The 24509-nt window shown below is 42.1% G+C and overlaps 1 protein-coding gene across 1 annotated transcript; it reads right to left on the bottom strand.

Moving 5' to 3' along the window:
* Nucleotides 1–1634: 1634 nt before the first annotated feature.
* Nucleotides 1635–23258, bottom strand: pgfb (placental growth factor b; the record flags this gene model as incomplete). Its single annotated transcript, XM_080513423.1, has 7 exons — nucleotides 1635–1991; nucleotides 2181–2243; nucleotides 2338–2367; nucleotides 4025–4104; nucleotides 4187–4383; nucleotides 7154–7190; nucleotides 23196–23258. The coding sequence occupies 7 exons, from the start codon at nucleotides 23256–23258 to the stop codon at nucleotides 1970–1972; spliced, it is 492 nt and encodes a 163-aa protein (XP_080369549.1). The 3' UTR covers nucleotides 1635–1969.
* Between the last annotated feature and the right edge of the window lie 1251 nt (nucleotides 23259–24509).

The following is a 24509-nucleotide window of genomic DNA, read 5'->3' as shown; positions in this document are numbered from 1 at the left end:
GGGCACCTTTTGAATATATTTGAATTTTTAAGATTTTAAAATTGAATTTTAGCGAATATGAGCTTGTAGCTCGCCTTTTCTTGTATAGGTCGTGTTTTAGGGATTTCAGGATGCAGATCCTGCAAAACCACGCAGAGGGATCTTACCCCTGCGGTTTGATCGTTGCCAGGGAAACGCGTGTCTTATCCCGGATGACGACCGAAGGGCGCTCGTTTCTCACAGCGGCACGTCTCGCTTTATTTCAACTGAATGACATGTTCTATGATTGTTGTTATTGTGAGACAGAGCGACTGCACACTTTCCGTTTATTCATTATTACTCATAATCAATTTCTGGAGAGGAGAACAATATGGAAAGAAATTCTTTCAATGACAGTATTCTGTTGGTATTGAATTAAATCTCAAGAGACAAGCTGGCAACCATATCAGTTTTATTACAAAATAAATATTCAACTGAAGTAAAAACAGTCAAAAGGGTCCTTTTTACATTATCATAGATTTTCCTTGTGTAGTACACAAAAATAAAAAACAAAACAAACGCACATCATATTATAGAAACACGCCTGTGGGTGGTTGTGGAAAATCTGTCTCTTCAAGGTAGGGACGAATCTATTGTTTTAGTGACTTTTCACAGTTAATTCATGCCCTATCTGAGAACTACTCAAATTGGAGGAAATTGATACGTTATTAATCATAAATACCACATGGGTGTCATAGTGTTGGATGATGACAGCTTGAACCACACTGACCCCCCAACTTTAACACCACACATGCTTTGCCTCACGTTTGCTAAACTGTCTAATGCTTCTTTTCCATTATAATTCAGCGATCATACGTTGGAATCAATCAACAGAAAGAGCTGAAACATCTGGTGAGACCTCAAATCTCAAAGTCTTTAATTTGACACTCATATCTAGAAATACTTTCTAATGATGTTAGGTTTAGTGAGTTTTTCTTATTTATTTTTTTTTAAGTTTAAATCATGATTTCTTTCCAAAATGTGTCGAAAATTTTAACCATCCAGAGAAATGTAAACCCTTTGATTTAAATGTACTTTTAAATCTGGACTACACCCTCTTCTGGCGTTCAAATCTGTTGATATATTACTGAATTGGTGCTGCTCGTAGGCCTGATTCTCCTGAGCTGGAGAGTTTTCGCTCAGCTCTTTTTCACATGAGGGATTCAGCAAGGACGAGACTCCACATGGCAAATGTCTTGACAGGATAATATATCAGTTAAAATAACTTATCAACAAGGTTAGATGGCCATATAATTATTCCATACACTTCAATAAATAAACGTATCTCTGGTTTTGGTCTGAGTTGAAGAAGCCCTTCCACCATCATGCTGATGAGGTGACTGATGTTTAAAAGAAACCCTATGTCTTTTTACATAGAGCAGTTTTAAATAGTTATCATGAACACTGGAGGGAGACATTTCATTCTTACATGTGCGAAGCAGCTGCAGTCTGTGTTATTGTAACAGGCCAAAAATGATCCTTGGATAATGTTTCAAAGAAAAGATGACAAACTTGTTAAAAGATTATTCGTCCACCTATATTTAGCCGTATCAATAAATATAGATATTAAAAATTTTTTTTTTTTAGTGTAGTCACCTTTAAATACCAGGGGGGGGAGAAAAAAAAAAGACAAATTGATAGAACGTATACAGTAATACCGAGCATAAAAAAGGACAACATCAGTCCGTTTGTTTCTACATTGCACTGGCTCCCAGGGATGTCCATGGTGTTCCACAGCAGCGTTTCCACTGATGCGAGCACACGACCTCTTGTTGAACCTTGTCATTACAAACGCCCTGCCGGTCAGCCGGAGAGCGTGTCAGCGCGTCAACCCGGCGGTTTGAGCCTCAGGCCGCAGACACGGTAATGGTGGATAAGTGAAGGAGACTCCTGGTGCTGTCACGGGGCTGGAAGGAAACTGAGAGTCACACTGCAACAGTCGCCGCTGCAGTTACCTGCGAGGGATCTGGCACCTGAAACACACACACACACACACACACACACACACACACACACACACACACACACACACACACACACACACACACACACACACACACACACACACACACACACACGCACACACACACACAAGGCACCAACGCGTCTTTTAATGAACTCAAACAGCTGAGGAGCATTGTGATGATGTGTTGCGCCATTACTTGTCACACTCTTTTGTTTTCTGCCTCTCTTTTCTCTTCCGACCTCTTCCTCTTTGTCTTTTCCTGCACAGAGAGAAAAAATTTATTCAAATCGTGAGCAAACGTTTTCACACTGTCCTTAAAAACCGCAATACTTCGAAGAACAGCGTGTTCTTACCGTTCAACTTTAACAACGGGTTTCCTGATCCTGAAAAAAACATTTTGAAACTTTAGAAATAATATCGGGGGTAATATTATTAGAAAGTACAGCCTGTATTCTTTCCCTTAAAATATAGAACAGAAAAGACATGCTAAGTTCGTAAAGTTTAGTTCGGAGACGAGTCTCGACCCCATTATTGTTGTAATATCACTTTTTACCACTGCAGTACAAGCTCAAACCATTTTTTTTTTACAAAATCTCTATACCTTTATTGTATAACATATTCGCATTGGAAACAGAAAGATTTACAATTCATATGGCTGCTTGTTATTTTCTTGCTTCTCCCTAAGAAATATTTGGCATCTGAGCGTCTTACTATATGGTTTCCTCTTGTTTTTAACATCTACCACCAGACCGTCAAGGTGCTTTGACAAGACGTTTTCAAGTGATAGCTGAAAACGTTCATTGTTTTGAGACGCTTGGAGTAACTGGAAATTGTGAAAGCGGCTCCCAAGGAGGAACTTTTTGAAAACACTCTGGAAACAGGCGAAAAGGCAACTTTTTGAAAAGGGTTCGAATCCATTGCCGCGTTTCCAGAAGAAAATGCAGCTATTCTGAAATGAAAGAGTCGAAATGTTGTCGTTGTAAACGGGTCCTTAAAAATCCATCTCTGAAACAGAACAGTTCCTCGAATAGAATTCTCATTCACAGTACATCACCTACATCTTGAGGAAAGATTAAAAGCTTGATTAGTTTTGAATGTTCTCTTTTTCTGGGAAGGGAAGTTGGAATGGATGGCGTGTTTGGTTGACTCTAACACGTGTTCTCATTCTGGCTTCAAGTCAAATATTTTCTTTAATATTTGGACCAGACAGCAATATTTTCCTAACATCTCTTACAGCTGAACGAGCAGATACAGTGAAGTTGGAACAGCTGTTGTAACAAAACACCCAAGTTAAGCTACTGTAAGCCTGCTGGAATTATAATCAGTGGCAATTAAAAGTGCTGTTGCTGAGAAATCATTTTTCAAAAGGATTGTTTAGATTCCAATCATATTTTTCAATTTTGACAGTTTTCATTTGAATAATACATGTTTGTTGAAAAAAACCCAAAACACTGTATAAAACTGACAGAAGCTTACATAGTGCAAATTGTACTTGGGAATGATTAAAGAAATACTTAAAGAAAAAGCCCCAAAATGCACATTCGTATCGTCCTGTGAGTAATTTCTGACTTCAAGCTATGAGTGTTATTATTATGTGACTTTACCGATACATTAATCAAAAACATGGATACAAATAACAGAAATGCAGAGAAACAGGCTTATATTTGCATATTCAAATATACAGTAACTCTTTTATCATGTTGGCGTTGACATGATTTGTCAGGCGTGTTTCTCATAGCCATGATTCCTAAACTGTTTATGCCATCTGGTGAATTAACTACCAGAAAGCAGCGAAATGGGAGTTTTGCCGACGTACATTTGTCGTCAAAGTGGCTTCTGGGGCCTATTCACAGATTTGTTGCACAAGCTTTTCAGTACCATGAAAACACAAACTAATATTAAAAATGTTAGAAAGTTGAAGTGATCTTGGGGGGAAAAAGTGCACATTTTTCACATTTCAACAGAAAGAAAACCAGAATAAATCCACTGAATTCAGTCACGAAAGGGTTAATGTTTACAAATTTTGGTTTGTTTTCTTACCTACATTCACATGTCTGATGCTCCACAAACGTCATCTCAACATATTCCTGTCCTGGGTCGGAAGGCCTGATTTTCAGCAGCTGGCGGGGGGGTGAAACGACGCAGACGTTATCCAACGGAGCTGGAAATGACACGGGCGCTTGACGTTGTGATTGTCTTTACCTGCATGGTGACGTTGGTGATTTGGGTGGGATGACACTCCAGGTTCTCGTCGCCACAGCAGCCGGCGCATCTGACCAGGGGAACGCAGGACGGGCTGTAGATGTGCTCCACCTCGGTGGGGTACTCCTGCACCACCTCCACCAGCTTCTCGATGGTCCGGCAGAAGCTGCGACCCCACACTTCTTGAAACATCAACACTACGGACAAGAGAAGGACAGTGAAGGAGTTAGAGACAGACTGGCACGTCTTTATTTTGTTATGGGTTTTGCCGCAATCTCATTGTTCAACACCTTTCTGAAAGAAATTCCTCATTACACTCACACGACTACGTAATTCCAGAATTTATATTTTGAGAATCATACCCGCTTTGTTGACGTCTTAGCGTCACGGAAACTCCCGAGGATTCTCCTGGTATTGTGTCACAAGATCCCGTTTGTACACTCGATCTCACTCGATCTCGAGTCGCACTTGAAAAACCATCTACATTTGTTTCGCAACATTTAAGACCATTGCCGTGGCTTTAATAGTCTTTCTTTGAGAAAGTCTGGCTTTCTTTTTTGGGGCTGAATCAGTCAAATGTGGATATTTTCGCTGGAGCTGCTTTGACGTTATCTGACTTAAGTGAAACATAAACACAGTTTGATGGCGACATATTCCCATCTGCTTGTAAACATAGGGACTTTGGCGTGGTCGATTTAGGCAACTGCGGTTTGGAAATTTGTGGAAAAAAGTGTAATGGTCTCATTTTTGTGTAATGGTTTATTCTCTGTGCAGAAGTGAGACATTTTAAGGGAAATGTATTTCAAAGATTTTTTTTTTCTGGTTGAGTAACTTTAAATGGCAATGCTGTAGTTTTAATATAGGACCACTAGTGGCCACACATGTGCACAGACAACAATATGATATAAACATTCATTATGGCGAGTACACAGACATTCAAATGGACAGATCAAGTTAGATTGCTATCAAAGTACCAAATCCGACGCTCTTAAGGCCGCCATTGTTGTTATTGTGTCCCAAGTCCCACACGTGCAGGAAAACTATTTACCACAGTTGTGTTGCACATGCACAGCATTTCAAAAAGTTGCATTTTCAGAGACACTGAGCACGGTTGTCGCATTGATCGACCCAAATTGCAACCAAAATTGAGCATTTTCACTTGAAATTGCTGTGTAAACGAGGCCTTACTGTGACAACTTCCCAAAGTTTGTAGGTTGTGCGAATGTATTTCTTCGGTTGGATTGGAAACGCTATGGAAAAATGCACCAAGCTCGAAACACGTCATTTCCTCTGTAATCCATCAACAAGATACTCGTAACATGTCCTGAAGCCGGTTGTGATATGGCAGTGTGTGTGTGTCCTGTTTGTCTAATGTACAGGAGGCTTTCCGGTGGGAGTACATGTGTGAAAGTGTCCCAGTCGCCGTGGGGGTCTGCAGGGGGAAGAACAGGGACGACCATGACCAAACACAGAAGGAAGAGAAAACAAACAGTGGAAACATGGCCAAGAACAGGACCCTGCCGGGGTCGGAGCTGAGTCGCTCCGGTAGGCACCTCTGGGACTGCGGTGACCCCCGGGGGTCATCGAATGGAGCCCGACACCACAACAGCTGTTTATAAACGCAGGCGGGCTGGGAGGAGGCGGCCGGGGGAGCGTCCACGGTCGGGACAGGAGGCCATGAACCGTGATGTAGTACAGCACAAATGGACAGTTCACTGGACAGTGAGAGCTCCTCAGTGTTCCTCTTCTGATTATGTGGCATGATACAAGTCCTCCTTATCCTCAAGCACTCAATTTACTTCATTTTCTGCAGCTTAATTTTCACGGTGATTTGAAGGAAGAAGATCCCGGAGGAGCCAGTCAGTAGGTAAATAAACTATGCTTGAAGAGACCAGCAATCTTTTTTCAAATAAGAATCAAAATCTTTGTCTTTCTTATTTCATAGAATAACAAATACAAACAGGAAAAATTAATTTTTTTCTTGACATATGAGAGCTAAAATCTCTGTCCTTCACAACACTGGAGCTTCTCAGCTCTACATACCCTGTAGATCTTTGATGGGAAGAGACTAGACAAGATTCCTAATCAGATACTGAGGCTCTACTTTGATCGTTTTGGTCATGACCAAACGTTCCTGACTCTAGGTGAGGGTGGAGAATGGACGCAGCCCAACAAACAGAGCGCTTGAGTTGGGTTCTTGTCCCCCAAACAATCAAAGTCTCAGATTTCGGGGTGCTTATCGACATCCTAACAGCTTCACAAAGACGCAAAGTGTTTCCGTTCTGGAGGAGCTCGTCTGAGAGGAGCAGAGACGACACCTTCTGGCCAAGCCACAAAATGCCCTTCTGATCTTGAGTATGCCTCAACATGCTGTCCATGAAAATGAAAAACAGAAGGACAGACAAACAAACTGTGCAGGGTTCAACACAGAAAGTGAATATAACTCCTACTCCCACAAAACCTCGGGAAGGTCACTGGTCTAAGTCTTGTCCAAATCCACAAAACAAATGTCGGGTGGCTTGTCTATCCCCCCTGTGCCCTTAATAATCTTAATAAGAGGGTGAAAAGTGGTTTCGCAGCCAGAACAAAATCCCCATTGTTCCTCCTGATCCGAGGTTTGACTATCGGTCAGAGTGAGTGTCATTTCCAGAGTCCCATCATGCACGGTTCCGGGGATTCTGAGAAGTTTGATTCCCCAATAATTAGCAGACAATATCTGGTCTCCTCTTGTAAAAACAGAGACCACCTCAACCCTGGCCTGCCGCTCCAAACTGTTATCAACAGATGGCATAAGTAATTCACATTATCTGATCCGCCTGCTGTCGATGAAAACACCCATCTCTGGTAAAAGAGCTGATGGGCAGAACCAACAATCACCGGAACACATTTTCACCTGCAAACATCATCAAGTAGTGAAAGTTTGTCTAAAATATGTATCATGTGCAGTGAAAGAACACAGAATCTCACCTTCCATTGTGCTGTTAATGCTTGACAAGGGAAGACACTGCAAAACAGAAAGAGAACAAGTCATTGTTATGAATGTCTTTTTATATAATCCATCCATCCATCCATCCATCCATCCACCCATCCATCCACCCATCCATCCATCCATCCATCCATCCATCCATCCATCCACCCATCCATCCATCCACCCATCCATCCATCCATCCATCCATCCACCCATCCATCCATCCACCCACCCATCCATCCATCCATCCATCCATCCACCCATCCATCCATCCACCCATCCATCCATCCACCCATCCATCCATCCACCCACCCACCCATCCATCCATCCATCCATCCATCCATCCACCCATCCATCCATCAATCCATCCATCCATCCATCCATCCATCCATCCATCCATCCATCAATCCATCCATCCACCCATCCATCCATCCATCCATCCATCCACCCATCCATCCATCCATCCATGTGACGTGTTTCATGAGAGAACTTGAAAAGTGCGATGATGAACAAGCCCATACAAGATGTTCATGTTTTGCGGTTAAATTGCAGTTTCATTATTTTTTCTTGGCTCGTCTTTGAACATAGTTTTGCAGAGGCGATGCCAACTGTTGGACTATAGGAACCTGAAAAGACAAGTTGCGTTTTGACTCATGAGTTTGGATCTTTGCAGGTTTGTGGAAACTGAAATCTTTGGCACATTGTTCTCTCTTAAAATCACAGAGGACAATAAAGTTCTAATCCGAGATTAGGTTGTCCTTCATCAGGTTATTATCATCTCTTCTTAATTATCGGGTTTTATCTCCTTTTCACCAACACAGTACAACTGCGTTGTTTTCATATCACTAGAATAAACTGGTTAATCATACCAGACCAAAGCGAGTAGGGCGATCCTCCTCTAGGGGGCACTAGAAATTTTAAGGGAGGACTCTTTTTCCACCATGATCTTTCCTTTGTCATGTTTATTCCTTTGCTTCCTGTCATTTTTACATTCAACATACATTTTTGCCTATCTGTCCCAAAAGCAATAAAAAAACTTCTCATGTGAAAAACATTAGACAGTTTGACATTCAATCAAAAGTACAACTTCAAGAGCAAAGATGATCAGAGTGTTATGGTTATGCTCTGTTTGTGGGGACTCATCTGCCCATTCTTAAAAAAACAGGTGTCAAACATAAGGTCCGTGGGCCAAAACTGTCCTGCAAGGGGCCCCAGACCGGCCAAACCACCAATCAAATAGTGGAAATTTCAAGAAAAACATTGATTTTTTTAAAGACATTTGTTCAGACTAGCAGACAAACACAACACTGAGACCTGAGTTGACATATCGGCATGAAAGCGATGTTGCTAACAAACTCGCCTCGAAGTCATGCTGTCAGGGTGAGTTTGTCAAAACACCAAAAATGCAACAGCTATAAGAAACGTTTCTGGACATTTTACTGTATTTTGCACCAGAAGGTTTCATTAAAATTGTCTTTATGGTGAGATTGGAGTCTCATTGGAAGGATGCTCAAGGTTGTTGTGGTACTATTTTACCACTCAAGATGGAATTGGGCTGTTTGTGGCCTCTGAACTAAAATGTGTTTTACTGCATTATAATGCACCTTTTATGATACGTCCTTGATTTCTTCAGAATCGTCTGAGTTTTCTTTTGCTACATACCAGTCAAACATATACATTTGAATTGTAGTCATCTTAAAACCCTAGTGGTCACATCTGGAATTACACCGTGCAGTGGAGACATCTTTCCTCCTGTCAGGCTGCACATCCAGTCACTCCAATACATCACATTTCTCTGTGTGCCCAACTGTTTAGGTTCAAAACCTGTTTCCTGTGGTGTAACATTCAGCTGTCTATTTATTTTCCCATTAATGGTTTCCCCCTCTGTCGTGATTGTTTCCCATCATCTCATGATAAACAGAGTGAATCTCATTCGCCTGGGAAAACACAAAACCTCTGGTTGACTCCGTTTCAGGAAGGGAAATCTCCATTTGATAAAATGCCCTCCGGCAGTAGTGCAGGACGGGCGGTAGACGACCTGCTTCCGCAATCTATCCTCATCGCTTGAGGTTTGGTTTTCACTTTTTCTGTGCCACATATCTGATCACATTCACTCTGTAACAATGTGCGAGTTCACACTGATACTGCTGTGAAATGTGCTGGACGAGACAGTGCGATCGAACAGCAAACACACAAATGAGGATTTTCCTTAAAGGTGTAAAGACGGCAGAGTTTTACACCATCTGTCCAGCCTCTTCCTGTTTTGAATTGGTCTTGGAGGATAGCATCTGTCAGCGCGCTGCTACACTCAGCCTTTTTTTTTTTTGTCTAAACATTGTGATTTAAAAGGAATGTCCTGATTTAATGATGATGATGATGCATTCAGGCTCAGATGAGCATGCCAGGGGCTCGGCCCGTGTCAGCAGGTCTGCAGAGCGCGTCGTGACATTAAAATTAGAAATACCCAAAAGCTTTCAGTCAGCCACTTAGCACCGGTCCTCCCTGCGTTTGGGGATCTGTGGAGGACTCTCCCACTTTCCCAAAGTGTCCGGTCATCTGGCCAAAGTGTACAGCTGTTCCTGTGACAGCGGCGTCGCTCTACAGAGCCGCGCTCGCTGAACCGTGTCGACTGAACAAAAACGCAGCGGGACGCCAGCTCCACTTGCAGAATATTCTTTCTGCACAGTATGGGAAAGCCACAGTTCAGTTTAAGTTATTGTTGAAAGTCACTCGCGCTCTATGGGGAACTGTCTGTTTTTCATTCTCGACAAGCAATGCCAGACTGATAAAATAAACCCTTTTCCTCTGGTAATTGGCATCAGATCTGTTTCCCTCTTTTCTCGTCTGCGAGCGTCGAGGAGCTTGTAGCAAAGGCAGCTCCAACATCACAAGGGTTTTTTGGCTCTCGGCTCGCCTGCTGTTGAGAATGCGGCGAGGTGGGGAGGGTTTGTTGACCTTGGTCACGGGTTACGCCTTGACATGACAAGGAAACATCTTTGGCACCTCTTGATGTGGAGAACTGAGGAGTGAACTTCCCAAAAGGACCTGCCAGATTATCAAAGCCTGCACGAGGATCGTCACGTAGCCCAACCAGACCTGCTCGTGGGCCCGCGGTGTTATCTACGAGGTGAGAGGTGCCTGGAGGTGATTTGGCTCTTGTTGAAAAGAGGGAGCGCTCTACCTCAATAAATGTGTATAAACCTGAGCAATAACTCCTGAAGGCAGATCAGGCAGAGCGTTGCTCTCGCTTCCCTCCCTCATGACCTTTTAAGGTTTTACTTTGTCCTCGGTGAGGTTCTACTATCGCTGTCAGTTTTATTTATTGTTTTCATAATGTGGGTGTTAAAACCTCTGACACCGACTGTGACAAAGGACTGCACAAATAAACACAACCTGACTATAAATTCTCCCAATCCTGGAGGAAATACCTCCACTTTGTTTGCTTTGAATTTGTCACTGTTAAGACAGGAAATCAATCTCATTTGTTGTTTGAGTAACGGCTGCATGCATTGGTTCAAACTTAATCTCTTCTAATTATCATGAAGATTTAATTTAACATTACTTGATTGGATTATCAGAGATTTCACAGACCAGAGGCGTCAAACACGTTTTCCAGTGGCCACATACAAACCAATTTCATTGTGAGTGAACAGAACCCATGAAATAGTGCCAGTAGTGCATTCTTTGTTGTGGTGCAGAGTATACATGATGACAATCTTACTGTTTTCACAAAATCAAACAAATAATTCCAAGAGGTATGCATAAGTGGAGCTTAAAACAAGTATTTGGGTAAAGGCCTATTTTTTTTAATGCTGCAGCTGTAATGAACAGAAATCTAAACTCTAAAAAAAGATATAGTGGAAAAACTGTTGTGACAGTTACAGTTGTCGACTTTTTAATTTGGCTGCTATACTTTGATTTTAGATGCATTGATTTGATTGGTTTTGTCTCGTCTGCTTGAGAAGCAGCTTTAGGCTTCATTTACATGACATTGCCTCAAGTGGAAACACATCGTTTTGGGTTTTTGTTTCAGAAAAACTTTGTCTATGGATGATATCGTTTTCATGTTGGGCCACTAGTGGGTGCTGCTATTTGTTTTTGTAATGAAACCACACACACATGCCCAGAACAATAGGCTATACTGTGGTTATTGTCTATCTACTTGCGCATGTGCAGAAGAACTGTTTACTCCGGGCGCAGACCATTTCCAAAAACTTGCATTTTTACTGGCTCCGAGCACCGTTGCTGGTAAATAGGGCCTTAAACACAGTAAAAAGGACAAAAGATTTCTCCACCCCCCATTATCAATAGATCATCAGAAGAGGAGCTGCATCAATCTTCGAGGCTCAGGTCCAACTGGAGAGTCGCATCCCGACTACACATGTAGAAGGATGAGTAATACGGTGCTGGAGTTAAAAATGTGGGGCAACCCACGGACACATCATTGTGCTCAGCTTATTATGCCGCAGTACGAACACGAACAATAACTGCCACCAGGAATGAAATAAACCCCGTGGGTTATTATTTTTTTGAACGAATCATATGACTGATTTTGAATCTCTCTAAGAAAAGAAACACGTCTCCTTTATTTTCTAACAACAGCATACAAAGATTCTGAGTTTTCAGCGTGTTTGACTATGACACGAAATAATTACAAATAATTTCTTTTGAGAAACTGAGCTTTGCTTTTTCTTGAACATCACGGGTCGGAGTATTCATCCATTTTCAATACTGCTTTAACTAATTCTGATCCCAGCTAATAAAACGCGAAGACTCACTTGAAACTTTGTCATCTAACCGTGGTCTTACACGCACGTGTAAGTTATAGTCTGGAAAATATTGCACTTTTAAAAATTTTGTGTGAGAAAAGAAGGGCTGAGTTCTTGGAAATCTGGTATAAAATGATCAATGCTGTCCATTTGAATGTCCACGTGAGCTCTGTTAATGTTTATAGCATATTGTTCTCTGTGCACGTGTGTGTGTGTGTGTGTGTGCGCGTGTGTGTGTGTGGTTTCATTACAAAAAACAAACAGCTGCACCCACTAGTGGAACCGACATGAAAAGGACATTGTTTTTAGTGTTTTTGGCATTTCCATGTTAACAGACATCGTTTTCACGACGTTGCTTCGAAACCATTCAGAAACGAAAAGGCAAAAACTATGAATGTTCGCCTGGAACGTTGTCGTCTTGAACGCCGTCTATATCTCCAAACATTTTGATCTGTTTTTTGTTTCCAATACATTCTTCAAACTGAAAATTCCTGCTTTTCATTCACCAAAGAGTCATTTTATATATTTTACTGTTTGAGAAATGTGCTTTGAACGTTTAAATGTAGTCAAAGTCGGTTACTAACAATGCAATTTAAAGCAGTTAAAAGTATATTTTAGCAGTTTTGGTACTGCAAAAGTACTTTGAACAACAATAGTTTGACCTGTAATGTACATTAATAATTGATTGGACCTCAACTCCATTATTGATTATCTGCCTGATTCATTTATTACGCTCACTGCGCCAGAAAACCTCTCAGGAAAGAAATCCTTCATCATGACATCGTTAACAAGGTGGAAATGTAATCGTCCCTCCCAGCTCACAATGTGTTTTCAGCTGTTGACATGTGGTCCTGAGCCTCGCCGCTGCCTTTGACCACATCGATTAGCCAGGCAAGACATTTAGCTGGAGCGAGTGTGGATTAAAACGTCTCTTACTATTAGAACTCACATGAATATGGCATTTAGAGGTTTTTTTTTCTTCTTCTGTGTGTGTAAAAAGCTTGTGTTTGAGAGTTGGAATCTGTATTTGTGGGTCGGATCAGAGGACCTGTGGCATCCTCGTCAGGCTGCAGAGGCCCCGGGACTCATTACTCTCCGGTCCCACACAGCTGAACTGCGTCATCTTTAACCCCACTGCTTATCCCATCTGTCAGAGGAAGGGCAGCGTGCGTAGGGAGCACAAGTAAAACATGACGAGGGGACCCGGCGTAATGGTCAGATGATTTTTCATCTTTCGAGAGTGGAGCGGGGGAGGAGGTGACGGGTAATTCAACAGCAGGTACTGTGGACGTCTGCCAAAGTGATCTGGACAGTGGCCAACACGGTCCTCCGAGCGTTTCCACAGACGAACAAAGAAAAGTTCCGCGAGTCGGATGCAGAGTTCTCCCTGCAGTTTCTTAGACTTCTTGGTCGGGACAGGCTCGCCTGGGTGGCGGAGCTGGAAAATGGCAGCTGTTTTGTCTTATGACGGTTTAGGGTGAGGCAGGTTTGCTTCCCAACATTTGAAATTTCAGCTTTCAGAAACCCATAAATCACGATAAAAAGTACTTCTATTTCAGTCCAGAACATTTAACCTCCACAATAACCTGCTGGCACAAATACATAGTTACTGATTGATTGGAGAATGATGGAGTATCACACAACTTGCTCATCCACAGAGACATCATTTCACACTCTGTTGAGTTTTTGGGGATCATATTCCTCTTGTAAATAGCAGTGCAAAAATGATTTGATTTCTACTGCTCAAAATAGAACGGAAAGATATGAATTTCACAACGCCGGCGAGTATTTTCACCACTATAATCTTCAGGCAGTGCGGCTAAGTACAGTCACCACGAGGTGCTCTTTAGGCAAAAAGCAGCTTTCACAACTCCAACGCTGCGAGATGATTCAATGATTTCTACAGCCACACAAAGGAGATACAGATAAGATTAGTTTTTTTTTTAAATCATCTAATTGCCTCTTGTTTAGTTTTGTCTTTTAAACATTTCAACTGTTAAATGTCCTGTGCTGTTGCTAAGGTTAGACATTTCAATAAAGTTAGACATTCATCTGCATCACATGATTGAGTTATGGTCATATCATTGAGAAATATTGTCTAATCTATTCATTTGAACTCTTTTTAACACCTGTCGGTGTGTTTATAGAATCCCTCCATTCATACTCTGCACCAATTTGTCCAAGTCGCGGTTGCAGGGAGTGCTGGAGGTTATTTTTCAATAAGCAAACTGCAGGTTACACTCTGGACGGGTCCATATCAAGGGCCTGGTTCTGGTGGCATGAGCTTGATTATAAGCCTCAACGCCATAAAGCATGTGTTTGCATGAGCCACTGACAAATACGCAGTAGCGTGCAGCGGTGTTTCAGTCAGGGCCAGCAGTAAAAACTTCTACTCACAATTTCCATTTCTTCTGCAAACCGGCACCTTTAAAATGGTCCCAGAAGCAGGTCCGCTATCGTATCATCTGATCTTGCTGTGAAACTAGCCGCCATCACTCCAGATTAGCAGATAATATCAGCGTCATCACCACCTGCCCATGGGCCAATCGGTCAAGCTCATTTCAATGATGACCACCGGCCAGCACTAGAAATTCCACTTGCCCGAGGGCATTCTGTCATAACACATTAAAATCTGATTGGCTGATGACACTGTCACTCAACACTTTAACCCAATAGCAGCGTCCAGCTTCCATCAGAGCGGAGCAATGAGGTTACTGCTGGCCCCCGGCAGAGGAAAGGAGCTGTGATGCGTTTGGAGAACATAGGAGAATTGAGCTCCACAAAATATAAGCAGTCGTCTTCTGGATAAAGTTGCTAAAGCCACTAATTGATTCCAGACACAGATTTCAGAATCACTTTTTAATTGTTAAAAAAACCCAAAGAAAATCATTTGTGACAGGGCGAGCAGTGCTCGCCCTGCGGCCCCTGACTGCACACCACTGTAAATATGGTTTTGTATAACAATTGTCCCCGTCATTGTCAAGGCCTTAAGTGGTTCCAACTGTAGTAAAATTAGAAAATCAAATTCGACCAAATGTTTTTGGGCTGAGTGAAGAAATCTGGATAAAACCCAGGCCTGCTGCATGCCTATGTATTTCAAAATCATGATCATAGATATGTCATGTTTTCATGAATATCTGCTGTTGCTCCTCCTGTTGTGTGTCTCCTCGCTTTCCTCTGCTTGATAGCACACCCCCGTGTCTTGTCTCGCTCTCCTCCCTGCTCCCCGTGGACTGCGTTCCCTCTGTATCGGCCAGTTTTTTGTTTGTTTTGGTTTTTTTTGCAGCATATCGCGTGCATTTCGTCTATAAGCACATTCTTGATTCCTCGTCCAGTCTTGAAAGCTCGCTTTTGGTTTCAAACGCTTCTTATAAAGTCTGTGTGATCTGCATCAAGCTGTGCGTGCCTCTCTTAAAGTGGAAGCCATTTGGTTACACATTTTTTTAATTGTTTGTTTGATTGGCTTACATTTAATTATACTAACTTATATATAAATATAGCTTGGTAAATATCATCTGGGGCCACTAGATGTCACTCTGTGACAACAGACGGTGTTACGTTATAACAGAAAAACCTTAATTATTGTTGTATTTGACTGATGGAGCGAGAAGAATGTCACCATAAAGAAAAAAGCTCGACAGCAGAATTAGCAATATAAGTTATATTGCACAAAAAGTGAGAAAGAAAAAAAATTATGTTGTTTTTTTTCTTTTTTTGACAGATGTGACTTAGGTAAGTTGAAGGTTTTCGTGATAACACAAAATAATAGCACAGTAGAGCTGCTTCCGTACTAAAAGACCCCACCCATCCACAACACAGACTGTTCACGCTTCTGCCCTCAGGCCGGAGGTACAGAAGCTTGAAAAGCAAAACTAATGGACTGAAAAACTCTTTCTTCCCCGTTGCCATCAGACTTTTGAACAGCTTCTGACATGTTTACATTGCACATCTCACTTTATCACTAATATTTTCGCACTGCTATGTTATGTTATTTAATTTTATTTCTATATTTTTATTCTTTTGTGTATATACTTACTTATTTATGTAGGTCGGCTTCAGGGTAGACGGCAAAATAAGAATTTCATTCACTGTGAAACTTGGCTTTTACTGGTGATATGACAATAAAAACACCTTGAAAAAAACCTTGAAAATGTTCGATGCATTTGTTTACACCACAACGGTAGTTGGAGCCTCTGAAAACACAACTTTTTGAAAACGCTCCAGCTTGGTCCCCGTGGAAAGGCTGATGGACAATAACATCAATAGCCTCCAGAGTGTCATGACTCCCAGTCCATATTGTCCTGCTGCCTGTCTATACCAACGTCCAATAACTCGCCATTGTTAGCGCTTGTAGCGTATTGTTCTCTGCACGGTTTCATGACAAAAGCATACCAGCACCCTCTAGTGGCTCGACAAGCTCACTCTATAGGTTTCAGCATTTCTGTGTAAATGGGCATTGTTTTTTAAAATGTTGCAGTGTAAAACGTGAAAATTATCTGAAACCGAAGCTTAAAAAGCTTGTGTTTTCACTTGGGACGTTGTGTAAATGAGGCCTTATACTCACACTGGAATTTTAGTCTAGAAATCATGGTAAAATCTGGAGAAACGAAAAGAAGGGCTGACTTTTTAGAAAATTGGCAAACACTGATCCGTGCTGGAGTTCTTAAAAGCTGAATATGAGTGACAGCAGAATTCAACAATAACATGAGTGAAATACATACTGTGCACGTTGCTTTGGACATTTCTGTCAACGGAATCGATTGTTGAACCGAGTTTCAAGATTTTTCTCAAAAATATTGTTTACAAAGCAAAAGCTAACAAATATCCAAGTATGAAAGGTGACGTGTACGCCGCGCAGAGGCAACCGCCTCCTGGTCTTACTTGAAGCTTAACTCAACACGGGACCACACAGGGGAGAGAAAGCACTAAAGCAGAACGAGTGAATACAAACACAGAGACAGCTCGACAAGTGAGAAACCAGGCTTCACTGATCTTCATCCATCCTTCACCGTCAGCCAGATTCCACATCATCGACACCGTGACCGCAACATTAATTGTTGGGCCTTTCATGAGGCCTGAAGGTCACCGTATATGTTCGCCGCCACCACAAAAGAAAAGCCGGTCCTGTTTTGTATACACGAGGCAGGTGAGCATACGGGTGACAGCAATGCCATTACAGGACTGACGGCCTCCAGCTGGGTCTCCGGGGTGGTCAGGTCACGGCTCATGATCGCACGACGCAGCCAAAACAACCTGCAGAGCTGCGGCTGAAAGTGCCGCCACGATCCCCCAAGTAATCCTTTGAAATGCAAAGTGAAGTCACACATTGGGAGGCAGTTGATATTTATGCAGAATTAAACCCATAAATTAGAAATAAAACGTGAAATTATGAATCACTCTTTATTATTTGACATAATCTCCCATTACCTCTTTTTGTTTGAAAACCAAAGTGCCTCAAAATGAACATCTAGAGAAACATCAATCAAAATTAAAATAAGGTTATTACAGGCTTTTTAAATGAAGAAAAGCATCTAAATTTTACTTCCAAACTAGTTCAATAATAACTGTGCTTTTGCTATTGATTAACCCTTTAACAACGACAATAAAAGAAGGTCTCAAATAGAATTTCTTCACAACTATTTTATTTATAGCCATAATGCAAAACCCGTACGTGAAATTGTGCCATGGCAGCATTTCCAAAAGTTGCGTTCCCCCCGTTTCCATGGAGACAAAGTGGGAGCATTTTCCAAAAAGTTGGGTTTTCAATGTGATGTAAAGACTCCCAAAACACAAATTTTGCTTTTACACTTGAAAACGTTCCCCGTCCCTCAATCAGGTTGACTCAAGTGCCTTTTCACACAAGCAGTCTGTCTCTACTTCTACTTTTACAACATCGATACCCCAAACTGGACACCGTCACAGAGATCCCGCAGTCAACTGATGAGTAAATCAGTTTAATAAGCCAAACAAACATCTTTCGATTACACAGTGAATTGAGTCACACTAATTGCAATCAGTTTGTCATCGAGTCGTCGTCCTGTCAAGTGACAGGAGGGAAGTAAAGCTCCATGTCAATTTTTGATTTAGATAAACACGATTTCCTCAGCGTAAGTCCATTAATGTACTAATGTCTCCCTGAAGACACACATGCAAACACAGTCTCTGTGTAAACTGTGCTCCCCGTCTGCGCACACACACACACACACACACACACACACACACACAGACACACACACACACACACACACACACGACAGGTCTTGTGATAACGTTGACCGGTGGTAATTGTGGTCTCTATTACAGTAAACGCTGTTCTGTAAACCACAGTAAATTACATCCAGATGGGAGATTAAAGCTCACTGAGGAGACGGCTGCCCCGAGCACTCCTACTCCTCCTCCTCCTCCTCCTCCGCCTCCGCCTCGTCCTCCTCTGCAGGAGGAAGGACAAATCCATATTTCCTGATTGAGATTGTACGCCTCCCCTGGGCCGGGGTATTACAACTGGAGAGAAATACCACAACAACGTAAATAACAGCAGGTCATTGGCACTCCACCGCTTGCAACAGACACAAAATAGTTTTTTTTTTTGTTTTTTTAATGTGTGATTGTCTGACCTGCTTCTCGACAACTTCCTGTTTGATTCTGAGAAAATAAAGCTGCACCTGATGTTTACTGCTCGTGCCATTGTGACAACTGGAAATGTGACGTCACGGCAGGCAAACGCAAAAACAAACAAACATGATCGCAAATGTGTATGTGTGTGTGTGTGTGTGTGTGTGTGTGTGGGTGTGTGTGCGTGTGCCTGTGCGTGTGATACAGATGGTCAGTCTCAAGTATTGTTTTGCTGCTGGTGATGACGTAAAGGAAACACCTGTGTAACGTCATGTCCTCACACATACAAGAGCGGGAACTGCTTTCTTTCTTTCTTTCTTTCTTTCTTTCTTTCTTTCTTTCTTTCTTTCTTTCTTTCTTTCTTCCTTCCTTTCTTTCTTTCTTTCTTTCTTTAGCAGGGAGGCATTAGGAGCATGCTTTATTGGTTAAGTGATGAGTCAAATCGTCTGGCAACATGTCGGGAGAGAAGTTTTCCAATATCTGTTTTTTTTTATGATTTAATCAGAGGGAATGCAGCTTTTGCAAACAGACACCAAAAATTCACGATTGCCTTGCAGAGAGGTTTCAACCAGAAAACTTTACACATTTCTACAAAGGCACATTTTTACCACTGACTATATTGTGAGGGTAATGGAGATTACCCTCACGCACATTGATTCTGTGATAGTAACATGTCTTTTGCAGGGCAGTGGGAACATGATCAAGATGACATAACAGGACTGTGAAAGCATTTTCAAGATAATTATAGCCTATGTCTTTAGAGATATTTTTAAGTGTAAGCTATGAAATACAATGTTATTTGCTAATTTTTCCATTTTCCAGCTGACTTTTTTTTATATAAATACATTTTGTTGTGTGTTTCTAATTACTAAAAGTAAAAAAAAGAAAAAAAATATAACTTCAATAAAATTCTGCTGTTACATATATTTCAACTGAGTGTAAGTTGTGACTTCTAAGCCTCTAACTGACACTATAAGGTTTAATTTTATTGCCTGTGGATTGCAGCAGCCGTTTAATGACAATACCTTGATAATGTAAAAGTATTAGTTGGTCTTAGCCTGAAACGACTCCATGGCGTGAGACTACGCATGTGGACATTTGGGGGTTTAATGGGCGTGTAATGTGGTTTAAGCTCTTTGAGAGGGGGTTCACCCTCCCACAGTTTAAAAACCTCCGGTTTGGATACAACTTAGTGCGGTCGAATAGGCAGCAGAGGCTGGCAACTGTAGGTTTCAACTGATTTTATTGAGAGAAATTCAAGCTGTTTGGTCTTTTGCATATACAATGGATGTTAAATCACACAGGATAGTGGAGGGTGTCAAGGAAAAACACTGTGTGTGAAAAAACACTGCAGAACTTTTGTAACAGTCTGACCGGCAGACTATAATTGTCCAGAGGGGAAACCCAGGTGCTTCCACCCGCGATCAACCATCAACATCCATGCAGCAAATCAAACCCAGAGATGAAATGATGGTTGTATTGATTCCGTGATCAATCAGAACAACTGAAATAACTGCATTAGATAATAAGGATGATTCAGGAGGGATCATCTCTGAAATCACAGTCGTGAAAACAGCATGACGGACGACTATATTATAACAACAGAAGCAAGTTGTTGCTCATTTATGACCCTCCAGTGGTTCCTATGGGAGGCGTCTGCAGCGGAGCAGGTTAATGCCCTCATTGTGTAAGAGAAAAGTTCAAGTGCAGCTGTGGACTCTTGTTCCTCACATCTCCTGTTTCTGGTCAGTGTGGATGGGCAGTGAAACAGGAAGCAGCACAAAAACTCTTGTCTGGTTATGCTTTTCTGCTTTAATCCCATCGTGGGATTCTGAATCATGAGGGTTGTAGAAAAGAACTATAGGTTGGCGTAACAGAAGAAAAAAAGTCAGGTGTGGGGGGGATTCCTTTTTCCCTCCATGTCTCTGTTTCCTCACAGGTGCCAAATAAAGTATACAGGTCACATGATCGACTGTGACGACGCCAGCAGAGAGCCGAGGGAACACATTGTCTCCCTCATGTGTTGGGAATTTTTACATTTTCAGAACTGAATTTATCGCAACTGTGATGAAAAGGAACTGAAACCATAAAACAAAGTGGGGGAAAGTCCAACGACTGACCAAAAACTACTACTTGGCTGCAGTTGGGTTCATCCCACACTCCCACACTTTGAAAGGCCACTGCTGTAACCTTTCGGTTCAGATTTCCTCCTTGTCTTATCCTGCAACGATCCCTGGCTCGGTGCATCAGCCCCGAGGTGTTCTGTGTGTCTGTGGGTCAACGCTGCTTGATTACACACACAGCGTGTAACGTAAACCCGCAAAGTTATTAAACAGTTGAAGAGGACCTCGCCCTCCGCTGGCCGCTCCCCGATGAGCACATGAGTCACGAGGCAGCTGTGGTAGTTATGAGAAAGAATTACTATCACTTATGGGCACATTTTTTTAATGCTAGAGAATGTCTAAGAAATCTCTGCATCAGTCAGTTATAAATACATCCCTTGTCGATGATTATATCAAGTATCCTGTAAACACGACCGCAGCAAAGCGGCAGGAGAGCCAATATCCTCCAACTGGCCAAGTCTTCAGATCCTCTGTGACAGATTGGACATGAAATATTAGGACCGCGCATGTTTACGTTTGCCATCAGTCTTTTGGGGGGGGGGGGGCAGCAGGGGGCATTTAACCTGCTGCATGTCGAGGGCCCTGGATTTTGTCACTCCTGTTTTGACTAAGCAGGCCATGAGCTGATTATGAGGATTAGAAGAAACGCGGTGATCCCATGCCTCTCCCACTCACTCTCAAGTTAGCAGCAGCTGCAAAGTATCCAGTTTGAGACTCGGTTGCGACGAGAAGCTTTTTTTTTTTTGCAAAGCCTGAGTGAGCTGCAGTGTGAAGCATCTTTTCTGCACCGTGGTGTCGGTGTGCTCCTGGATTCAACGTCAAGCAGCAGCAACAGCAGCAGATGAAGTGTGACAGTGGCGGAGAGTAGACAAGAGAACGGCCTGGTTTGCATTAAACATGAGAGCCATCGGGGAAGGCTGTCAGCCGCCCTGAGAGGAAATCAAAGACCGAATAGGTTGAAGGTAGCACGAGTCCAACGGCACACCCTCTTACAAGTGTTTCTGGCCTCTGAATGAGTCCTCACTCTGGTTTCAACTTTGCTCGGTTCGAGCAGATTTCCATTAAGAGACGAAGGCAATGCCAGGCGACTGGGAACAGACCCGCTTTGTACTGATCCATTGTTGCCTGACAGTGATACGACCGGCCTGAAATGACTTCATTCATACACACAGATATGCATGTTTATCTTCCAGATTATCTGTAACAATGCGAGTTTAAATAAAACATACAAAAGAGAAGTAAAACAAAACGTGTGCACGCGAAAATCTGTCAGCATTATCCCATAAAACGTTCAGTCTGTCTTGGGCGGCTGTCACCACGTTAGAGAAAACAAACATTACAGTTTATTGCAAATTACTTAGTTGGAGAGTGTTTCACCAAAAGGACAATCTGTGTTTCTATGATGAAGAAACAAAAGAAAAGAAGGAACAATCCATGTCTGTGAAACTGGCCTTTACACCATAATTATAAGCTCAGCAAGTTTGAATAAATACAACAGTGAGTCACGCTGCGCCGTCACCTACACAGGCAGAGCGCTGCAGTTTGTCACGTTTCATCTTATGAATGAACTGTGCTGCATGGCGCTCATTCAAAGGGGGAATCAAGCAGGGGCGGAGCATCCGTGGTGGCACGAGGGGGCACCAGCACCCCTCGCGTAATCTGATTGGTCACCTCGTGCCCCCAATTCTCATTGGTTCTTAGTCATGTTAATCAGCATAAACTTGAGAGGAATTTGAAAGATGTTGGATGGGATTTCTTATGTCCTTTGAGAAATCCCTGTCTTCTTTTATTTTTGCTGCTAAAAACTTAATTAAAAGTTTTGCCCTGTGATGAAAGGCAGTTTCTGTGAAACACCGCTATGATTATCGAACTTTATTAATAGTTCTCACCACTTCAGCAGTCAAGCTTTTCCCACATTCCTGCACCAATGCCTGGCGAGGTGCTTGACCTGCTTCAGGAGACATTTGTAGTTGAGGGATGGAGGCGTGCACATACGGACAAATGGTAAGATGAGGGTTCGAGTGAGAAGACTAGGTTAATAGAATCTAGCTAATAGAATAGGTCATCTCGCAATTAGAATACGGCAGGTTCGATACCCCATCTTCCCCCTGTTTGAATACCAAACTGTCCTTGAGCAAGACACTCAGAAGTTCAATATAAGTGAAATCTATTGAGCATTTAAAATATATGCAGCCTTCTCACAAAGTGAAAACAGAATACAAAATACAAAAGCAAAAAAAAAAAAAAAGGTTTATTCCAAGAGTTGTGGTAGTGGTTGCCAAATATCTCTGGATTCGCCTCTGGGATCAAGGTGGTGGAGCACAATGAACAATCATCCCTCCTTTGTCTGCCTCTCATGACTCAACATGACCAGAATATCAAACCAAAGAAACAATGTTTTACATTTTCATCACAAATCAAACACGAGGCACAGCATTAGAAGGGCAGATTAATAATGAGTAGAGTTTGAGCCAGAGGTGATGAAAAGTGTGTGTGTGTGTGTGTGTGGGGGGGGGGGGGGGGGGTTGTGTTCATACCTGTGCAGGTGAGAGCAGCAGATAAAGCGCCACCACAGTCTCGATGACCTCACGGAGTCTCATCTCGTGATGTGTGCGCGCGGAGAGACGCTCTTTTGGCTCCTGGTGCGCGCGATCACACACAATCCAACACACGCCAACAGACGCCCCAAACTGTGGCTACTCCCCCCCAAAAAAGAAGAAAAAAAAAAGAAAGAAGAAGAAGCCGAAAAAGAGAAGAAGAAAAAAAAAAAAGATGCTGACCGGGAATTTCCAAGTGAGCCGGCTCGGTGAGGATCATTCGGTGTCACGTTGCTCCGCTGCAGAAACCTGAAAGTGGATGCTGCTCACTTATGGATCAGGCCCCGGAGGCAAAAGTTTGCAAAGAAATAGTGCTGGGCGAAATAGTTCTGGCATGCACCCACAGTGGAAATCGAGCCAACGCTGACTTTAAAGTCCAGCTCAAAGTGCAGTTTTAAAGTTTTGAGGATCTGCGCAGTGCGTAAAAAAAAAAAAAAAAAAAAACCCAAACAAAACAAAACAAAAAAAAACCCAACAACTCTGCAGCTCCGATCTGCGCTCCACACCGCAGAGAGAAACACTTGTGTCTAATTGCCCCCCACACTACTTTTTTTTTTTCTTAAGCTGACCATTTAAATCTCCTCCCCTTCCCCCGGTTCCCTCTCTGCCTCCACATTTTACCACTTCTTCTGAGGCAGGGGCGGATCCAGGGAGTTTGTACAGGGAGGGCCCGGGCAGGACACCAACACCAAGTTAAGAAGAGCAGTGCTGTCACTGACATCTCTTTTTAAAAAACACTACTAATCAGAAATAAGTTCATCCCTTTTCTTTGTAAGTAATAAGATTAAAACCCTGTAAAGCCTGATCCGAGAAGTACTTTCCATTAAATTCTAATTTGTTGACACTGGAGCGTTGATATTTTGGGCATTTTAGTGCAAATTATTGCTTTTTAACTCTAGAAACCTCGACTTTCGTCCAAATAATTTTGGACATCCATAGAAAATGTCTTTCTGGCATTGCACAATAATGTTATACATATATGGCTTTATGTACAGCTGCTGAAATTCACTTATTTCCTTTGATTCTCTTTTTGCTTAAGGTAATATAAGATGAAACGATACGATACAAGATGAGACGAAACAAGATAAGATAAGATAAGATAAGATAAGATAAGATAAGATAAGATAAGATAAGATTAGATAAGATAAGATTTTAAATCTCAGCCCCATATTGCACAAATAGGTAAAATACTTTAAATAGGATAGTGGCACATAAGATAATTGAATATATACGTTTTCAATAACTTTACAAGTT

This window comes from Blennius ocellaris (genome assembly GCF_963422515.1).
Source record: "Blennius ocellaris genome assembly, chromosome: 17".
Taxonomy (NCBI): Eukaryota; Metazoa; Chordata; class Actinopteri; order Blenniiformes; family Blenniidae; genus Blennius; species Blennius ocellaris.
Note: the sequence above shows the minus strand (reverse complement) of the source record. Positions and strands in the feature narration are given on the sequence as shown.